Source organism: Maylandia zebra, linkage group LG1 (assembly GCF_041146795.1).
Source record: "Maylandia zebra isolate NMK-2024a linkage group LG1, Mzebra_GT3a, whole genome shotgun sequence".
In the NCBI taxonomy this organism is placed as follows: Eukaryota; Metazoa; Chordata; class Actinopteri; order Cichliformes; family Cichlidae; genus Maylandia; species Maylandia zebra.
Window position 1 is genome coordinate 19,851,768 of NC_135167.1, and position 19,631 is coordinate 19,871,398.

Consider the following 19,631-nt stretch of genomic DNA (forward strand, 5'->3'; position numbering starts at 1 on the left):
GCATAGTCTTTCACAAAGCCCGGTGTTTGCCCTTTGTGTTCCCTCGCAAACTGCAGCTTTGCTCTAATGTACTTTATGGACAGCAAAGTGTTCATTGCATGTTTATTTGTTTTGTTTTTCCCTGCCGTGCCTCCTGGGCAGGTCAAATCTCACTGTAAATGCAGGAAGTTTTAACACAAACACTTGCAAGTGTTGTCGATCTTGTGATAACATTTAAGATGTTCTCTTAGGCTGAAATTTGCATGATGACATTTCACATTTCATGTGCATGTAAACACCAGAGTCACTGTATAACCTGTTAGCGCCCAGTGTATATGAGTTTCCACAATGTTTTAATTGTATTCTAAATTATTTTAATTGTTAATTTTAAGCAGTAATTTTTAAAAAATGCTGGATGTAGCAAATATAATACAAATTAAAACTCATATATGCAAACTTTTGTTTTAATTGTCTGAAGATTTAATTTAAAAAATCAATTTTCAAGACATTTCTGGTAATTATTTAATGTTTTGAGCTTTAAAGGCTTTAAAGGGCTATAAGTCACATTCCACCTGTTACTCCCTGTCTTGTGTACACTGTAATCATTGGAGTTTGTTCTGATACTCACATTTTCAGTGTGAATAATCGACTCTGCTTTATTCATTTACATTAATAATGTAAACATTTTGTGTTATTTTTGAGGGGTGGGGGTTTTATCTGTAGACAGAGGATTACATGAGGCCAACCATTTCCATTTTTATTTACTTACTTTTTGCACAAATATAATGTAACTGATCAATTGTCAGTTTTTATCTTATTTTCCTCTATTTTTGTAATTCAGCTTCAGGTTAGTAATTCAGGGGGGAAAAGGATGTACTTGTTTCTAAACATATGTCAGACTTCTAGATTAATAACCAGAAAAGCTGTATGGCTAACAGCAATAATAAAAAGCAGGTGTTGCTCTATTGTTTCAAAGCAAGCAATGCAAAGAAAAAAAGAATTACCAGCTCAGACTTGGCCTCCTTTGTCACATTTACTCCTATTTATTCTTTACTGGCCTTTCTTGCCTATTCTTTCTCTCTTTGTGCCATCTGGATGGACAGATTCGGGATGAGTCTGATGAGTCTGTTTGTTGATAAAGGCTAATCAGAGCTACATAGGGTAGTTTGTGCTAGTCTGTGCATGACGCCTGTTTGCTTTTGGTGTGGGGCCAGAAACTATAAAGAGATTCCTGACATGGGAAATTCATTTCTATAATCAGTGCATTATTTAGGCTGCTTTATCATAACAAATACATGCAGCTTAAATTAGAGATCGAGTTTTGGGAATAACTAGTTTTCAGAGAAGCGTACAGGGTCCAGTTTACGTAAGAAGAGGACAAAATCTGTGAAAGCAGCACATGTCATGTGATCTTCAACCTGCCTCCTAATTTGCCCCGTGAGCAGGTGGTAAAAAAAGGTAATAGTTGAAATATGTGCAGCTTAAAAAGCCACTGGGGCCACGCAGCATGAGCTTAGATGATAGGAAGAGCGTGATATGGTGGCGATATGAGTGGGCTCTGCTTCTTACTCAGTTGCTGACGTAAGTAAACAATTTGCAGACGGGATGGTGCCGCCCAGAACTGAGGGATTTGACAGCAGAGCATTGGACAACTGGTGAATACTGTTATGATTGTCAAGACTCGGGTGGATGGATGGATGGATGGATGGATGGATGGATGGATGGATGGATGGATGGATGGATAGATAGATAGATAGATAGATAGATAGATAGATAGATAGATAGATAGATAGATAGATAGATAGATAGATAGATAGATAGATAGATAGATAGATAGATAGATAGATAGATAGATAGATAGATAGAGCTGTAGTGATGGCGCTATTATTTGATTTTTTTGTCAAGCATATGCTTCAGTTAGTGCAGCTAAAAATAGCCACTCATAAATTCATGCCACATTGAACCCAGGTCAGTCATCTCATGTAACACCCTCCCATCAAATTAAATCCCAGACAACTTCAAAGCAAGTTTTTATCGTCCCCACCTAAAAATAGCATCTCGAGGTTTCCACATTCATATAGCCCAAACATTAATGTGCGCACCTCCAACAAATGACTCCCATGTGGCCGGAATCTGTCAGGGTTAATCATCTCCCATTTCCCTGAAAACAGAGGCTTTTTCTAGATGAAGGGTTGCAGGGGAAAAAAATCTATATAATTAGATATCCTCTGCCACACATTAACACATCCTCTACTTAACGGAAACCTGCCTTTTGGCTCTCCCTCATGAACTAAATGACTTAATTAACAGGGAAATGAGAGAGCCGCTGCCTACACTTCAGATCAGCTTGGGACCAAACCAAGAAAGTAAACATTTTCAGCTGGAACACATCTCATCATGCTGCAAACTACCAACCCACTGTTTACCCATGTAGACAAGTGAATTATACTGCACATAATGTGAATCCGACAGGGCAGCGAACACAATTTGTGTGCGAGTTGTTTTAATTGTGGAGACAGACAGTGATGACTGCAAATGTATACTCCATTTGACATTTTCAATTCTGAATCAGGCATCTGTTGTGTAAGCCATGCTCTTTTCCAAAAGAGCAAAGAAAAAATAAATAAATAAAAAGAAAGGAAAAAAAATAAAACAGCTGCAAGTTCACCAAACCATTAACAGATTTATCTCCCTGGTCGATCATGTATGACTACACAGATTTTGTGACGACTGGAGAGAGACAGAGAGAGCAATATCACTCCCAATCTACAACATTTCACACATGACCAATCTTTAATCTTAGGTTTGTGATTCAAGGAGGGAAGAGAGCAAGTCTCCTCTGTGTTTCCCTGTGCAATTAACATTAATAACATTAAGAACACACGTTATTTAAATCACCTCAAGAGCCTGCATTTGAATATTTCAGCTCTCTAGATGTGTGAGTCAAGACTTCAATTCTTGAAATAATGCAGATAATGACTCAGGCAGGGAGATTAATAAATGAAGGTGGACTGCTAAGTGAGGAGATATTAGTCACACTTTTCCCTCCCAGAGGCTCACCTGTATATGTGCCAGTACTGAAGAATAAAATGAGGTCTCACCTCTATCCACTGTCCATCGTTCTGTACCATGAGTATGACGCAGGGGTCAGACTTATTCAGAGTGTCTCGGTCCAGCAGAGCTTTGCAAGACACGCGCAGCTCGACTTTGGTGACACAGGTAGCTGGACCGCTGAGGCTGGTTGCAGGGGAGGTGGCCTCCAGAACATCATTCATCCTGGCTCAGGGCAAGAGAGATCTGCCAACCAGCGAAGCAGTGCGAGGTGAGGCTGTGGTGTAGCTCTGAGGGATGGAAAAATCCAGTGATAGGTTGAGGGATCTCGGTAAAGACGTGGCACTCTCACAGGAGACGAGCCCTTTTGACTTGGTACAGCTGTCAAAAAAAGAAAAACAGAGATTCTTGCTGAGTGTCAGGGGACCAAAGCAAACTCAAGCTGTTATTGCTGCCTGTCAGAGCTGTCCCCCCTCCTGAGGGTTATCATCTCACCTTGGTAACAGCGACAGAGAGGGCATGAAGATGGCAGGGTTGTGCCTTTAGGAGTCTAGTTCAAATTCCTGCAAAAATTCGTTTAAGATGATCAAGCTGAGTGCCACCTCTTATTCTAACGAGCTTTATTACAATATTTAAAGGGGAGAGAGCCCACCTGTATCAAGATTTCCCTGTATTTTCACTATTTTATCCTGTTTCAAGAACTGAATATGAGATGGCTGATGCGTTTAAAGGATTTAAAGTGCATTTCCTCCTAATAAACAACAAGCAAATACGTGAAAGTAGATGGAAAGAATCATGGATCCAAAAAGGCGATGGGTTTAGCAGGTAGTAGTCAAAGAAAGGACTTTGATGGGTTTAATGTGGGCAGCGTACGCCCTGCTTAAGTGTCCTTGAGCACGGCGGTTTCGCACAACTAATAACCCCCCTAAATGCTTTAAAGGTGGGGCTGTAATTTCCTCTAATATCACTGTAAATGTCACATCCTTATAATTCAAACGAAGAAGTGCAGCGCACTCGGCGCTTGGCTTTCAGCACCGAGGACAGCGCCCGTACGCGTCTTTCTCAGCCAGTTGTGAAACCACATGTTATCTCAAAGCATGAATCTGAACTCCAGAAAGCTCAAAACAGAGCCAGCATCAAAGGCTCCCAAATACGACCGCGCGCGTGTTATGAATCAAACTTCTGCTCAATCCACCGGTGAAATTTACACGGAAGGCGGCTAAACGGCTACTTCACACTTTATCCCGGTGAATAAACGCCACCGCTCATCTGCAAGCTTCAAAACCCAACACCGGCCAAGGCTCAGGAGGGCAAAATAACAGCAACAGTTAAATACGAGTTAAAGCGTGAAGCGAACAGTCTACTTTCACAGCCTCGTGTATCGCTGGCTCATCTGACTCACTTCCGAGACTATTTGCAGCTGATCAAAAACTCAGCGGCACTTCACCAAACCGATAAACTGCGCTTACAGTCGGGTTAAGCGGGAGACTCACTTCCTACCTGAAGCTGTTTCTCTTCTTGAGCACACTTGTTTAATCCGCTCCCATAACACACTGCTTGATTTTTGTTTTCTCCGCCGAAACTCATTGGCTTAGACTGGTGAGGAGGGAGTAGGCTCGGCTTGTAGGGATGGGGAGTGGAGAGAGTCCAGCTGCTGATGTAAGGGATGGGCTTTTCGTTGGGACTCGATTATTTTGAGTTCAGTTAGAAATCGAGTCCATAAAAGAAAGAGGTAGGGAAAAGAGGCTGTGGGAAAATGCTGGGATCTGGAAGCTCAAAACCTGAGGTGGAGGCGTGCGTAGATCTTGAGTGATTTAGTTAAATTCTTGTCTATAAACACAGACATAGCATTATTTTCATGTTTAACCCGCCTCCATAAGGTGTCGCTCATTTCTATCTGCTAATTCTCTGCTGCCTTTGTGGATTTTGGACCAGGATTTAGACAGATATGCCATTCAGATTGTTTTCCAACACAATACTACTGTTTATGACCAAATGTTCAACTAGTTATTACAGCAGCCTCCCCGCTCAGGATTAAGTTGCTTACTGAAGATTATGAGGATAGAAAGAGCAGGATGCACTGAAATATGTGCAAAAGAGAGGGGGAAAGACGCTTCTTTATGTAAGCTGAACTGCATGCAGCATTTGTGTTTTTTCTTTATTTTCTATACTGCAGTGGTAAAAATAATGTGGTTAGCATATGTGTAAGTGACCTCTGTGAGCTGAAGCTCAGGCTTCGGGCACATTACCGGTTTTATTTTTCTTTCTACTCTTTGATGCTCTGTGATGTTATTGAGGGTTGACATCCTGAAAGTGGCCATTTCAGGCACACAGATCTGGCTTTCAGAACAGAAGCCCAATCCTCTTGCTTTTCTGTTTGGACAGGGGCTGACCGAAAGGGAAGGTGGCCTTAAGCATGTTTCAGACAGAGCATGAACTGATGGGCTGTAGCAAGGAAGAGTACATGAAATGAAAATTTTGGAGTCAGCAGTGAACACAATAGTGCCCCTTTCGCCATCCTCCTCTGCGTGTTTCCCATTTACGGGACCGTCTTTCAACAGAAACCATTCATTCTGCACTGAGATTTTATCCTTTTAGTAGTATTGTCAGGTTTTAAACAGACATACATAAAACTGCAAGAGGAAGTTCAAAAGAACTGCTCATCCAGCAGCAGCACATCGCAATCAAATCTCCGTGTGGAAGCTGCAGACAGCTAAAGACAGGTGACTTTTCTACCTTTGCTAAATACACACATGCACCCACAAGTAATAAACAATATGTGCTGAGTCCACGCACGCACAAATGCTCCAAGTCAAGTGTAAAGTTGCTTTCAGTAAAAATGACAATGAATTGATTCACAGAGTGGTTTTTCAATCACTTGACAGCTGTGTATGTTATATAATGTATTGTTTCTACACTGCGTCTATGCTTGGACCTTTTCACAGTCCACCCACAAATGTATTATTTTCCTGAATGTATTTCCAGATATTGCATAACATTCATACATGGCGCTGACAAAAAAACATCAGCTCTCGAGTTTCTGCAAAACAGCACTGAAGGCCGTGAGAGACAAAGCAGTTGACGAAAACAGAGAAAATGTAAGAACTCAAAGTAAGAGCTTAGTTCGAGCTGTCTGAAAGCAACTTGTGCAGCTGGCTGTTAGTCATTGTGGCAAAGTGAATGACAAAAGTAAAGTGTAGGCTTCACATTTTAACATTTTATTCCAAAAGCTTTTTAAACCTCACGGTGCTAAAATGTCCTTCGGATACGTGGAACATTCTTTGCTTTCATTTGACTTGCGCCGCATTAAAATCTGGTCTTTATATCAAGAGGATGTGAGGCTTTGAGAGGCTTTCAAAGCAGATGGGCAGGTCAATAAAATCATTCCAGCAGCATGAGATGTAAAACATTTGGCTCCCTGCTTCTAATTAACTACTCTGCTGAGATGATCACCATGTTACTCATTCAAAGTAAATAAATAAAAATGCACACGCATTGCTCTCAAGTTGATTTTACGTGTGAAGCACTTCAGACAAAAGAAGCCTGGATCAGCGGCCAGTGTTTAACGCGCGCACACTGGCTGCTTTCCGACAGAGGCAGATCTCTCCTGGAGTTTTCACCCTCACTGCCTCTTCTTCCATGGGTATTCAGAGGTGGTATTAAGCGTCTGCTTTGGGGCACACACCTGAGCCCTGTTATGCCACAGCTCCAAACAACGACCATCTGCTGCTGCTGTGTCGGTTGAGCACCTCACAGGACGTTCCCTGCGTTTACACATGGATTATCTATTCCGAGTCCCCCTGCTGCTTCTCCCCAGTCACATTCAGTGCTTGCCTTGGTGCTGCTGACCACATTGCATGTACAATAACCCAAATAGGAGGATCTCTACACATGGTCTGGTGCACTCAGATTTTTTTTTTTTAGTCTAGTCAAGCTCCCTCAGTGCATTTGTGTAAAATTTTCCACCAGCAGCTCCACTGAGTGAAGGTATTTCTGTCCACAGGAAGGTTTTTAGAGGGTTTCAAAGACATTATTGATTCTAAAGTTTTCTTACCGGTGATGGAAGCTGCAATCTCCAGGCGTCATGTTTGACTCGTTTTAACACTGTGGTCAAAAAGGTTGCAGTTCCCCTTTTACAAAGGGTAAACCATAGAGAAGCTCACACTGCCGGATGCCCGGCCTCACTGACTGCAATTGGACGTTAAACAGTCAATGTGAGATGTTTTGTTGAGCAGCAAAAAAGAAGAAGACATTCAGCTCATTCAGCTCTCCACGCTACAGTTATAGATTAAGGTGAGACAGGGATATGGATTTATTCTTTAAAAGTGTATCTGAGGTAGTGAGTGTGTGATTACTTGCTGAATAAAGGAGTTAAAGGGATTGTTAAAGTTGTTAAATGAATTTCTGTCCATCAACTAAAAACAAAGTCACTCATCTCTGGGCGGCTTTTTTATGATCTGGGGTACATTGACTTAACAATCTTCTCCTGCCCGGTGGCTGGGCCCTCTATCCTAATCCACAGGATGGGTAAAATGCAGGGAATGAGATTCCCGGCAGAAATCAATAAGAATATCTATATTTTGTTAAGCATTTAATGCAGCATTGTAAAACAGGAAATTCATCCCAGTGGCCATTAATGAGACACGGTGATAGTTGAATGTGTCCATCCTGATTAAATGACTGCACATAAATGGCAGATAAGCCATTTAGTTGGGGTAGCAATATTTCTAAAGGCTTTTTTTTCTCTGTGTATCGGTTATTTTGCAAAGCCCGATCATACGACTAACATGACCATCCATTTGAGCTCCTATCAGCCATATCAATCACCCCTGTCCAACCAACCTGACTGTCCACTTACCTTCATCAGCTGAATTATTTATGGACGTCCAGACCGCAGGACCACAGAGACACTCTAAGGAGACTCAAGGGCACGGAGTCCCCCACATCCTGCTTTTTTATTTCCAGCTTGTGTACGTTGACTTGCTGAGCATACAGAATCTTTGACACTTTCCTCACAGTGTAGTGAGTAATGCATTGGAGGCAGGAAATCTCACTCCATCAGCGAGATTTTGTGTTGTTCTGCTCCGGTGTTGTTTTGTATATTTATTCATTTCATTTTATCAGAACACCCACAGAACACAAAATGCAAAATGTGCAGAGCCTCGGCTGTAATAGCAGGGCTTTACATAAGTCTTGGTTCATGCCTGCCAGATAAAAGTCGAGAACTTAACATTCAGCTTTGTTTTCCTGCAGTGGTTCAATGTAAAACTTTCCAACTTTCTTTCTGTCTTCTATTACCGTCCACCTCTCCTGACCTTCTTTCCGGGCTTTTGTTGATATCCACTCACCTTTGCATTGCCATGCTGTAAATAATATACAGGTCTTTTAATATTTTAGCAATCAGTTTTTTCAGAGGATCTTCCTGGCTTAAACCCTGCTTTAAACTTGAGTTTTGTTTTGTTTTTGGGCCACATTAAGAAAAAACTGAAGGATTTAACTGGAGTATTTCCCACTCCTGAGTTACTGATACGCTGATTAAGAGTATTAAATTATCAAGTTTGACACATTACAAAAGATAATATTAATTTAGAACTACTCGATTTATTTGAAGTCCGCATCAATGATCTACATGTTGTACCTACAGTGCCCCCTACTGTTGTAAATGCGTCAGTTATACACGCTGAACCAAATTTAGAGCAAGTTCACAGCTGCTGCACTACAGACAGATGTGTCCCAGTGTTGTACTGGGGACTGGTCTCTCAACTTTTAACCCCACCAATCTACTCTGCAGCTGACCAGGACTCATAAATGTAATACAAAAAGTAAAATAATTGAACTTTGACACAAGTCACAGATGTGAATTAAATGCCGTGTGGGCTGTTTTTAGTATCCACATATCTGACTGCCATCCAAAGCACCTGCTGGATTAAGACCCTATCAACATGTTTTTGGATTAACTCGTGTTTTCATAGATGTTTGAATCTTAGTGCCCAAACTGGGTTTCTTTCTCCTCTCATTATAATGCAAAAACTTGGAATATATTCAGATCCAGCATATTGTCACGTATCAGACAGCAGTCGTAACCCAACAGCTATTTTAAACTGATTTTATACTATGAAATGGACTGCCGTGAAGACATCCTCCAAGGTTCTGACATTTTTTAAATATTTGATTAGAATACATTTATCTACCGAGTTCTTCCTTCACTCGTGCTCTCCAAGCACCTCTCCAGGTTTTATGAAATGCAACCTGGTGGTGTTCGTGTGTAATGTTGCTGACAGAAGCGCACGACTTGGCTCTCTCCCTGACGAAGAAATACAATTTTGCCAGCTTATCTATGATTAGCTCGTGAAAACTGCCATCTGTCAATCTAAATGAGATTCATGACATTCACACCTTACTCTTTTTAAACACTTTATTTTGCAAAGTTCCATAGTGACTATTTTCACTTCTTCTTCTCCACGTCCTGCTCAGCAGCCTCTTTGGCTCTCTTGGCACGAATGCCGAATAGACGAGCATTAGCGCGAGCCATACGCAGGCTGGCGAAAGCCTTGAAGTTCTTCTCATCCTCGGAGATAACCCTGGCCTTCTCCTTCTTGTGCACCTAAAGAAGAAAAACAAAATGAGGGTTAAGACACACACCGAATACTGCAAAATGAGGGTTTTCTCCAAATCCAAAAGCCTGAGTCTAATTTTGAGAATTTAACATTTTGTGAAAATCAGTTCAGCTTTCTAGCTGATTTTTTATTTTTGTGAACAGCAGTCATCAGAAAAAGGGTTCAAGTGTTTCATCAAAGAAATACAGAGATTCCGGAGATTTGTCATCATCTGACTGCTGTAATGCAAAATGTTCAGACGGTTAATGCATCTTTTATCAGTCATTACTTCTGTAATACTGGTCCAGGTAAAACTGGCCAATAACGTCAGTGAAAACAAATTATCATCAGCCGTCTTAATCCTCATCTATAAACAGATACACAGGGTAACCTTGCAGGAGCTGTCACTTACAGTTCTGATGGGCATGACTGGACCAGTGAGCTGAGTGGCCATCTTGAGTTCCTCCTCCTGAAATGACAAAACAGTTAAATATTTTTAAAGGGAACAGACAGCAAGACTTTTCACTAGGGCATCAAATAAATGCTTATTAAGACCGTCTGGTTTGATTTCAATCACCCCAATGGGAATTGTACTTATATATTCACATTTAAAGGTGGCAGAATGTGGGAGTGCAGCTCATCTCCAGCAGTCAGCCTGGAATTATTATACTGATGCACGGCTGATTCGGCATGTTTTAATAATGATCTAACAGAAACCTTGAATTTCATCAGTACGCTTCATTTTCCAAGCTTAACGGAATTTCATAATTAGCAGACGTGTCCCCAGGTTACCTAGGTAACCTTAAATCCCATGGAGTCTAAAGGAAGCAGCCGAAAAGGTATTCAAATATCAAATTATCCTTAACACATAAAAAACTGCTGTAGTCTCTATAATCTCTTCTGCGTCTTATTTTAAAGGCATGTGCAAGTCTTATTTTAGCCATTTTTTTAATACATTAAAATTATTTTTTAAGTAATTTTAAATAAGGAAATGATACATTCACACCAAAGAGGGCTTCCAAAACTGTGCTTTTTCAGTTTCTATATACAGCCAACTCCTACTGGTCACATGCTTCAACACTTGTTTTTTTCCCCTCAGGAAAATGAGCCAAACAAACAAAAAGTAAATTAATAACAAGGAGAAACACCAAAGTCTAATCTTTGTGTGCCATGTGAAAACTTACAGTGCTGTCTCCCTTCTTGGGGGCAGAAGCCTTCCTAGGGAACAGGATGAGCTTGGAGCGGTACTCCTTCAGGCGCTGCACATTGGCCTGAAGAGATTCTGTGGATCTGTTGCGGCGGCGAGGGTCCACTGAGATGCCAATGGTGCGGGCCGTCTTTTTGTGGATGCCAGCCGCCTGCGGGAACATTAGCACAGGAGGACTTGATCGTTTACAATTCTGATTTTGATCACGTGCCCTGTACATGATAAAACACTGATGTCAAGCTGTCAGCATAAAATCGCTTCCTTTTCAAATAACAAATCTCAGCATTCAGAAAATGCGTTCAACGTATTCATCAAGCAAATGCAGCAGGTCCAGAGATTTGTCATAATCTGAACTGCTGTGATGCAAAACAAAGTGGTTGTTACATTCCTGAACACGTCTGCCATCAATGGTTAACGCGCTTGCTGGAGACATTTTATAGTTCCATGGGATACAGGGTCACTTGCAAAAACAAGATCACTTACTAGCTAGGGCTGCCACAAACGATTATTTTGATAGTCGACTAGTCACCGATTATTTTTGCGATTAGTCGACTAATCAGATCATCATCCACTAAACGTAAAACTACAGCTTATATAACTATCATTAGCTTACAGCTTTAAGCTTTTAAGGTGCTAACTAAAAATAAAGACAAGATGATAGTTTATTCAATTTTAATGAAATTTGCAGATTGTTTCGGTAAAGTTTAATAAACTCCTTGCTATCTAAAATATAACAGGACACCGGGGTATATTCTCCAGCATCTCACACTTCTGATAATCAGCTGTCTGCTTGACATTTATTCAGCTGTGTAAAAACTATAACTTTAATCTCAGCCAAACCGATTTACTCAGGAACAAATAAAATACTAAAAAAAAAAAAAAGCCAAACAACAACATTTTTAATTTATCTAAGTGACTCATATATATTTAACCTGAGTCGCGAAAGACGGCGGTGGGTTTGAAAACGATTTGCGGGGAGTCCGGTGTTCTCACGGCGCTAGTGACCTAGCCCCCGGCTAGCTATCGAGCTAGTGGGTAACAGACGTCTCCGAAAACGTCGGAGCGCTTTTGAAAATATGTGGTGTCCTGATAAACTGAGCAGATATTTGAGGTTTACACAGCTACATTCTCGCCTGAAAATATGTTAAACGTTTATTTTGTGACCCAGAAAGAATAATAAGAGTAATATTAAAACTAACTAGCTACCGCCATTGTTGGAAACTAAGCTGGGCCGCGCTATGAATTCTGGGACACAGCTACTTCTTCTTCGGGGTTTAACGGCAGCTGGAATCCTTGTACATGCAGTGCTGCCATCTTCTGTTTCAGTCCGTTATTACACTCTTAAATCCTGCTATTATTCCTGCGTCTTTTGCGATCTTACAAAGCTTCAAACGACACGTCGACTATTAAATCAGTCGTCGACGATTTTGATAGTCGACGTAATCGTGACTAGTCGACAAATCGTGGCAGCCCTATTACTAGCGATGGCCAATGATGAGAGCACAGCTGGCTATGACTTAAAAGTTCATGGATATTCATTACTTAGCTGATCAGACTCTTAGTTTAGCTCTCTTCCTGATTAATTTTATGGCAGATAAATGATTTGATTTATACGGTTACACATGCATGAAAACACTAAAACTTGATAAAACAAAAGTAGCCCTCGCGCTCGCAGCAGTTTCTGATTAAAGCTTATTTACTTTCTTCATACAGGGAGAACCTGATATTTTTGCCAAGGTAAAGGTTGACAAGATCATTAAGGTCTTCTACAGCCACAGTTCTTTGACTTGATAGTTTGTTCAAGTTTCCATCCACAATAACTCTAAATATCACTTCTGAAGTTTTTAGCCTCTAGCGCTTCATTTTGATATAGAAATAAACTTCCACCAGACAAAACAGTTGCCAAACATCAGTTTGCCTGCAGCACTTGTGTGCAAGTGTGCATTTTAATTAATGCCGCACTGAATGTTTCATGTAACTTTAACAGTTTTAGGTCTAAAGAAATTAAAGATATGCTTTACCTTCTAATGAAACATTTACAGAGAACTATAATCGTACCTTCAGTTCCTCGAGGGTGAAGCCACGTCCGGAACGAACCTTGGTATGGTACCTGATAGTGGGACACCTAACCTGTGGCCTCAGTGGTCCAGCGACAGGGCGAGGAGCAATGCGGCGAGCTTTAGCCTGACGAGCCTTTCGCCTGAGGAAAAAGTCGGAAGTTTAGATCAACCAAAAGACCTTCTTAGACATCTGTAAGGATTCACAGTGAACAACTTCCTCGAAGGAGGATGTACTTGAGGGACAAATGTGTTTGCCTCTGAAAAGTAACTGACCCAAACAAAGACTGCCAAATAGGAAAGTAAAAAAGACACTCATAACATTCACTTCTAGGGCTGACACCACATGTAAAACACCAGGACACAATACATAGCATAACGCGCCACATAAACCATTAACTGCTAGAAAAGACTCCAGTCAGTTGTAGGGTCTACTAAGATTCACAGTAGAAAGTTACATCGGCTCTAAGACTACAGCGTCATGCTCCAACCTCAGTCTTATACCTAATCAGTGAAATATCAATATCAATTAAAAGAAGAAAAAAGCAAAACAAAAAACATTAAGTTTGCTGTATCTGCTTAGTTCAGTATAACTTTGCAGGTAAACAGATATGCCAAAATCGTAAAGACTGTCCTGCTTGACCAACAGCTTGATCAGCTGAAGTGGTGGCTCAAATCAAACAAGGTACAGTTACTTCAACCACTTTCTCAGTTTGTTTTATTTAATAGTTTAATAATGTCTCATGGGACAGTTACACGCACGTTCACATAATACACGGTAACTACAGAGTATAAGAAACGTCTGTCAATGTAAATATTATATTGATGTACACATGGGATGAATCCTGGTTCCACAGGATGGTCTAGTTATCCTTTACGGGCCAAAAATTCCCACCATTTGAACCGAATTCGATGCTAACCATTTACGGGCACGCTAGCTCAAGTTAGCATACGTCCATGTCCTCACCTGCGGATCTTCCTGGCTGGCTGGTTGAACCAGGTGCGCACTCTTTTCTGCCAGTCTTTGTGAAAGTGAGGGTTCAGGATCATTCCATTCCGGCTGGGGGCCATGGTTGCCTGCTTCCCTGCAACACAGCGTGGCACATACACATGAGCGGATCGTCATGCCGGCGCACCTCCGCTTCATACAGTGCTAAGATGCTAAGCTAAAGCATTAACGAGGGGTCCGGCTACTTTCATGCCCCGATAATGTCCTTACAAACTACTACATGTAATAATCCATTTGTCATCGCCATTTCGGCATTCACGTAGGTTCATCTTTATTTAGTAGGACAGTGTTTAAACATAGCTACTGACAGCCATCGCTTCACCGGTCATCTCCATAAAAACATTAGCTACTTAGCAATTTAACACAAAAAATCATGATAATAATCACCTTATTTAAAAGATGACAAAAAGCACTTTTTCAGACTATAAGCTAAACTCACAAATACAAACAGAAAATCGAGGATTGAAACGGATTTTTGAAAATCTTTGGAGGATAACTTCACATACCTACAAGGGAGGAAAATGGCCGAAAGGAAAAAGGAAGTTGTAAGGCGGTGGATTGTGGGATATGTAACAACCAGCCAATCAAAGAGTGTGTAAAGGAGCATTCACCCCCTTAAAAACGGAAACGGAAACGTCAGTCATAAGCGGTACTTCAAGTAATCTAGTGTAGAATAATAATTTATATCGTCTTTAGATGAGCAATACTAGGCCACGGTGAACATTAAGTTTCATTTCTATACAGATAGTGAAAAATGACACTTAACAAACCGTGCAAGGATAGAAATGGGTCGTTTGAGGCTTTAGTAGCTTGAGAATCGCACTTTTCATCTTTGAAAATGAAATAATTTAACGGGTGCCTTTTGTATTCACTTGGGTTATCTTTGTCTAATATTACATTTGTTTGATTTAATGATCTGAAACTTGAGTGAAATATGCACAAAAAAACAGTTTTTTGTTTGCAGTATCTTACATACGGATCAGCAATGTCTTTGTTCTATCGATTATATTTGTAATTATAACATAAAATATCACTAATGGCAGGAACCGAGTTGTGAAAAATGTTAGGATTGAACAATTTTCCAAAACATATGAACATAACAAAGTATAGAAATTCAGTAAAAAAAAAAATGTATATTTTTAAAAATCAAAACGTACTGTATTGTGCCCACGAAACTTTCAGGGCTATACCTTAGTTCATGTCCAACCACATGTACACAGATTTAATCTTTAAACTAGTACAACTGTGTTTTAATAACAGGCTAATGAGGAGAATATACCATAATTATGAGTTATGGAACTGATGGCTGGACATTCTACTTCAGGTTTTTCTGACAGAAAATAACTGAAATCTTAATTTAAAAAAGAAAGCAAGAAGAGATTAGGAAGGGGTAAAGTGCTTTTTCACATCAGTGTATTTTCTAATACAGTTAGTATTTTTATTTTTTGGTTGAAATATCTTCAGTCGGATGCTTTTATGGTATATTCTACCTCATTAAAGCGATCAGCCTGCTATTAAAGGCTGTTAAAGAGCCTGTTTTCCTTGTAATCTTGCTATTTTCAGAACAGACCTTGTACTTGACTTTATCTAAAGCCTCATTGTAATATGTAGCATAATAAGGCATTAACATGCTAAAACCTGGGCCTGTTCAAAAAAAGGCAACTGCATCAGCACCTCATGGTGCATATGGCATATCCAACAAAGAGGTACAAGTTCAGGAACTCAGCAGTTCTGTCGGTAAATCAATTTTCAGACAGAACTGCTGAACTGCAGCAGATGCATCCAGTTAACATTTTTTTAATTAAAAAATAAATTATTAGGTATAAGCGTATGACAGTCATAATGAGCAGCATATAAGCTCCCACGAGTTTGTATAACATTATACAGTCACTCAGTGAGAAGCTTAAACCACTTGTAGTAATTTCAAGATAAAAAAAAAATAGTGTAATATGTGATTGTGTTCATTTTTTTACTATAAAGCTCTTAAATTGCATATATGTTTACTGTGAGTCTTATTAATTCTAAAATCAATGTAGTAATTCAGTGTGTGGTTTATTTAGTTCTGATTGAATTTTGCAACTGTCTATTTGGCTCTTTTACAGAAGCTATCCTATCACCATGTCAGAGAACAGCACACCCTGTATTTGGGTGTATACATATGCTCAAGTCAGTGAATGAATTTAAGTCATTGAAAGAAAGTATCATCTTATTGGAGAATGCCACCATACATAAGCTTCCCCATGAAGCTGTTGCTTGAGCATCGACAGAAATGCACTTTGGTGTGGATGTTATAATTATGAAAAGTTCCAGTCAGTTAATAAATATAATAATAAATATACAGCTGTAATATGTTCTGAGAACACCCTTGGGTTGAAATTTTGAGTTTCCTTTTATTTGAATGAGTGTCCTATAAAAGGTTAAGGTGATTTATTTACATGGGGGGAAAAAGTCACCATTTTTTTTATTTGCTTTTTCCTTTTTTGCAGTGTAAATATATAAAAATTACGGTGGCCCCTAGAAACAAAGCACGTACAAACTCCAAAACACTTGCAAACTCCAAAACACATGCGAATTCCAAAACACTTGCAAACTAAAAAACACTTGCAAACTAAAAAGCACATGCAAACTCCAAAACACGTACAAACTCCAAAACACTTGCAAAATCCAAAACACTTGCAAACTCAAAAACACATGCAAACTCCAAAACACGTACAAACTCCAAAACACTTGCAAACTCAAAAACACAACGGAAGTGCTCCAGGACGCTAGGGGCAGTGTTGAGCTCTATTTGCAAAATAAACTGCAAGTTTGTCTGTATGGGACGGTCTAGTCTCTGTCGCGCTTCCCAGGTTGCCTAGCAACCATGATACTAACCGCTGGAAACGTGTCATACAACTTGGTTTGACAGAAATGAAGGAGAATATATTTTGTTCATTTGTTTGTTTGTTTCTACAAGAGCTTTGTGTGATTTGATAAGTATCTGAGGCTGAGACCACAGGACTGTAAAACATGATTTTTGGGCTTCATTTCTGTACTGAACAGTTATTTAAGATTAGTTAGTAAATAAGAATTAGCTAATGTTGTTCATGAGACTAAAGTCATATCACTTTGGTAATGTAAATATAATATGGCCAATATTATAGTTATTATATTAATCATTATTAGCTATTGCAGCAGTGAACATGAACTCTGTGTCAAATACTGAGCAGTACAGATTCAAGTTGCAGTTATGTCTTATCACCTTAAATCTTCACTCAAAGACAAGTATCTTTGACAGTGCATATATAGGTGTATCATATATAAGAGACAAATGTTGTTCCTTCATGTTGGCATTACTAAATTTGGCTCATTGCTTACATATATTTATAAAAAGAAAACGTACAAGCTGTGATAACTGTTTCTGATAGAATGAAGAGTAGACTGATATATGAAATATTCCTTTATTGGGTGAGAAAATCAGACCATGTCATAACTGCTTTCAGTCATACAGAATAGATATCAGAGCCTTAAACAGGCTGGCTTCTGCTAAATGGGTCAAACTGGGCAGAAAGTCTACAAACACATAACATCCTTATAGAATATGATGTAACACTATAGATCAACTTACCTCAGAATATATAAAGCATATAAACAATTACAGCAATATGATGCAACAAACACAGCAGTGCTACTAATCCAAAATACTCAAAGCTTCATAGAAGTGGAACAAACATTTATTTTTAGCTCCATTCTGCTGCTGATACATACTTTAGGTTTATGAATATTAAACTTGTTGCTGCCTTTCATAGTGTGTAACTTGAAGGCCCTGAGTACTTTCTCCCACACTGAAAGCACTGGGAGGATAAAATTATTTGAACATTACCTAATAAGACTGATTCAGGACAGACAGTTATGTTAAACTTTTCTAGCAGTCCTTCACAAACAGGGAACAGTCTGTCTATTCTCTCCATCTGTCAGCTGCTGCTGGCTCTTCCTCCTCCTCTTCCTCACACACTGTTGAGTTCGGTGGATCATCAGGGATGCAAAGCCTCACAGATGATGTGCAGCAGTGGGTCCCTCAGTCTGTCCTCACTCTGGACACTTGCAGTTGTCACACATGGAAACCAAATGTGTGATAAGCTGCAGGATTCAAACACAAGTGTAACTTATAAACACATGTTCATACTTTTATTCCACAATCAGAGAGAAAGAAAAAGAGAGCGAGTGCAGGACAGACAGACAGGTTAAAGTCTCAGGTGTATACACTGCTACACAACAGCACAAAAGAAGGAGGATTTAGCTTGTGTTATTACAAAACAAGAAGAGTTCCCAGATGGTACAGTGGACACATGTGTGACTGCTGTGATTAAAGCATCTTTCTTTCAGCTTAACGAGTGAACCGTCAGCTCGTTCAAACACACGTTAAAGTCCGTTTGGCTCGACACCACCGAACAGAGGCAGCAATATAACATAGCTAACGTTAACAGTGCAGTGAATCCTGCTTGTGCCGTGATATTCAGGACTGCGAACCGAGCAGCATCACTGACTTTCAGCTTGTTGTGTTTGTGGATATATGACTGACTTTAATTATCCACAAAATCATCACAATCTCTGTAAGATTAAGGTCGACTATATATATATTTATTAAAGTAAAGGCTTTAAAACCAAGTTAATTCTGAAAGTACAAACATCGCTAATGTCAACTTTCCCGACATGTGGCCAACAATAATGGTTTAATGTTCTTCATTAAAAAAATATTTGCGCATTAATAAGTGACATAATATTCAGTACTTACTTCTGAAAGTTTACTCTTCCTCCGCTCCGCTTCCACTGTTTTTTTTTTTTCTTGGCTTGTGTAGTTACTAGGTAACAAAAGCTCAACACTGCCCCTAGCGTCCTGGAGCACTTCCGTTGTGTTTTTGAGTTTGCAAGTGTTTTTGAGTTTGCAAGTGTTTTGGATTTTGCAAGCGTTTTGGATTTTGCAAGCGTTTTGGAGTTTGTACGTGTTTTGGAGTTTGCACGTGTTTTGGAGTTTGCATGTGTTTTTTAGTTTGCAAGTGTTTTTTAGTTTGCAAGTGTTTTGGATTTTGCAAGCGTTTTGGAGTTTGTACGTGTTTTGGAGTTTGCATGTGCTTTTTAGTTTGCAAGTGTTTTTTAGTTTGCATGTGTTTTGGAGTTTGCAAGTGTTTTGAAGTTTGTACGTGCTTTGTCTCTAGGGGCCACCGTAGAAAATAATATAGATTAGGCACAGGTTTCTGTAAGAGGAAACAAAGATGTTCAGGGACTACCCCACCTGCAGTCCTACAAAGGTGTTGGAGTCATTTGAAAACCAGCAGAATGACACTAATGTCCATGAAGCTAATTAAATAAAGAAAATAACCCAACAACATTACCATCTTCTGCTTTGAATTCCTCTCATTACTCAATCACAACTGTTTTTCCCAGGTTTTAAAAGCCAACTGAGGGTCAAACCGGCCTTTTCAATCCAACGGAGGAATATGAAAAATGGTTGTTACAGTCAGCAACAGACACTGGTGGTGAACACACTGCAAGAATAAACTGAAAACAACCTATTTAGACCAATCACAGTCTTCTCATTATCAACCTGAATGTGCATGTTTTTGTTCAGTCATTGATTTTAAAACCACTGCGGCATTAATCATTGATTAACTAGCTTCGACTAACTCAGGCTATCATCACCTGAAGGCAAAGGTCAAAGTATTTTAAACTATAATAGACACACACAAAAAGCT

At 39.7% G+C, this 19,631-nt stretch overlaps 2 protein-coding genes, 1 long non-coding RNA gene and 1 other non-coding gene across 8 annotated transcripts in view; all 4 read right to left on the minus strand.

The window, feature by feature from the left end:
* The window catches only part of cpne7 (copine VII), a 36,235-nt gene extending 31,459 nt beyond the window's left edge, over window positions 1-4,776 (minus strand). The window contains exons 1-3 of one of the 5 annotated variants that reach the window (XM_076882916.1): window positions 4,531-4,776; window positions 3,526-3,593; window positions 3,081-3,411 (exon numbers count right to left, since the gene is read on the minus strand). In XM_076882916.1, the coding sequence (XP_076739031.1) occupies window positions 3,081-3,254 (174 nt within the window). In that variant the 5' untranslated portion in view covers window positions 3,255-3,411; window positions 3,526-3,593; window positions 4,531-4,776. Of the gene's footprint in view, window positions 1-3,080; window positions 3,412-3,525; window positions 3,594-3,682; window positions 4,399-4,523 lie in introns of those variants that run through there. The other 4 variants (XM_004543125.4, XM_076882920.1, XM_076882923.1 and 1 more) reach the window with 4 other exon arrangements.
* A 4,655-nt stretch (window positions 4,777-9,431) lies between these two features.
* rpl13 (ribosomal protein L13) lies at window positions 9,432-14,534 on the minus strand. Its single transcript, XM_004543126.6, has 6 exons — window positions 14,406-14,534; window positions 13,858-13,975; window positions 12,892-13,033; window positions 10,811-10,984; window positions 10,039-10,095; window positions 9,432-9,634 (listed from the first exon to the last, which is right to left on the minus strand). Exons 2-6 carry the CDS (start codon window positions 13,959-13,961, stop codon window positions 9,476-9,478), a joined length of 636 nt encoding a protein of 211 aa, XP_004543183.1. The 5' UTR covers window positions 13,962-13,975; window positions 14,406-14,534; the 3' UTR covers window positions 9,432-9,475.
* LOC111501375 (small nucleolar RNA MBII-202) lies at window positions 9,783-9,857 on the minus strand. The gene has a single exon (XR_002721482.1). It is a non-coding gene; the product is annotated as a small nucleolar RNA MBII-202 (small nucleolar RNA).
* Window positions 14,535-17,325: 2,791 nt separating the features above from the next.
* On the minus strand, window positions 17,326-18,837 carry LOC143419983 (uncharacterized). Its single transcript, XR_013100011.1, has 2 exons — window positions 18,674-18,837; window positions 17,326-18,018 (listed from the first exon to the last, which is right to left on the minus strand). It is a non-coding gene; the product is annotated as an uncharacterized LOC143419983 (long non-coding RNA).
* Window positions 18,838-19,631: the final 794 nt, after the last annotated feature.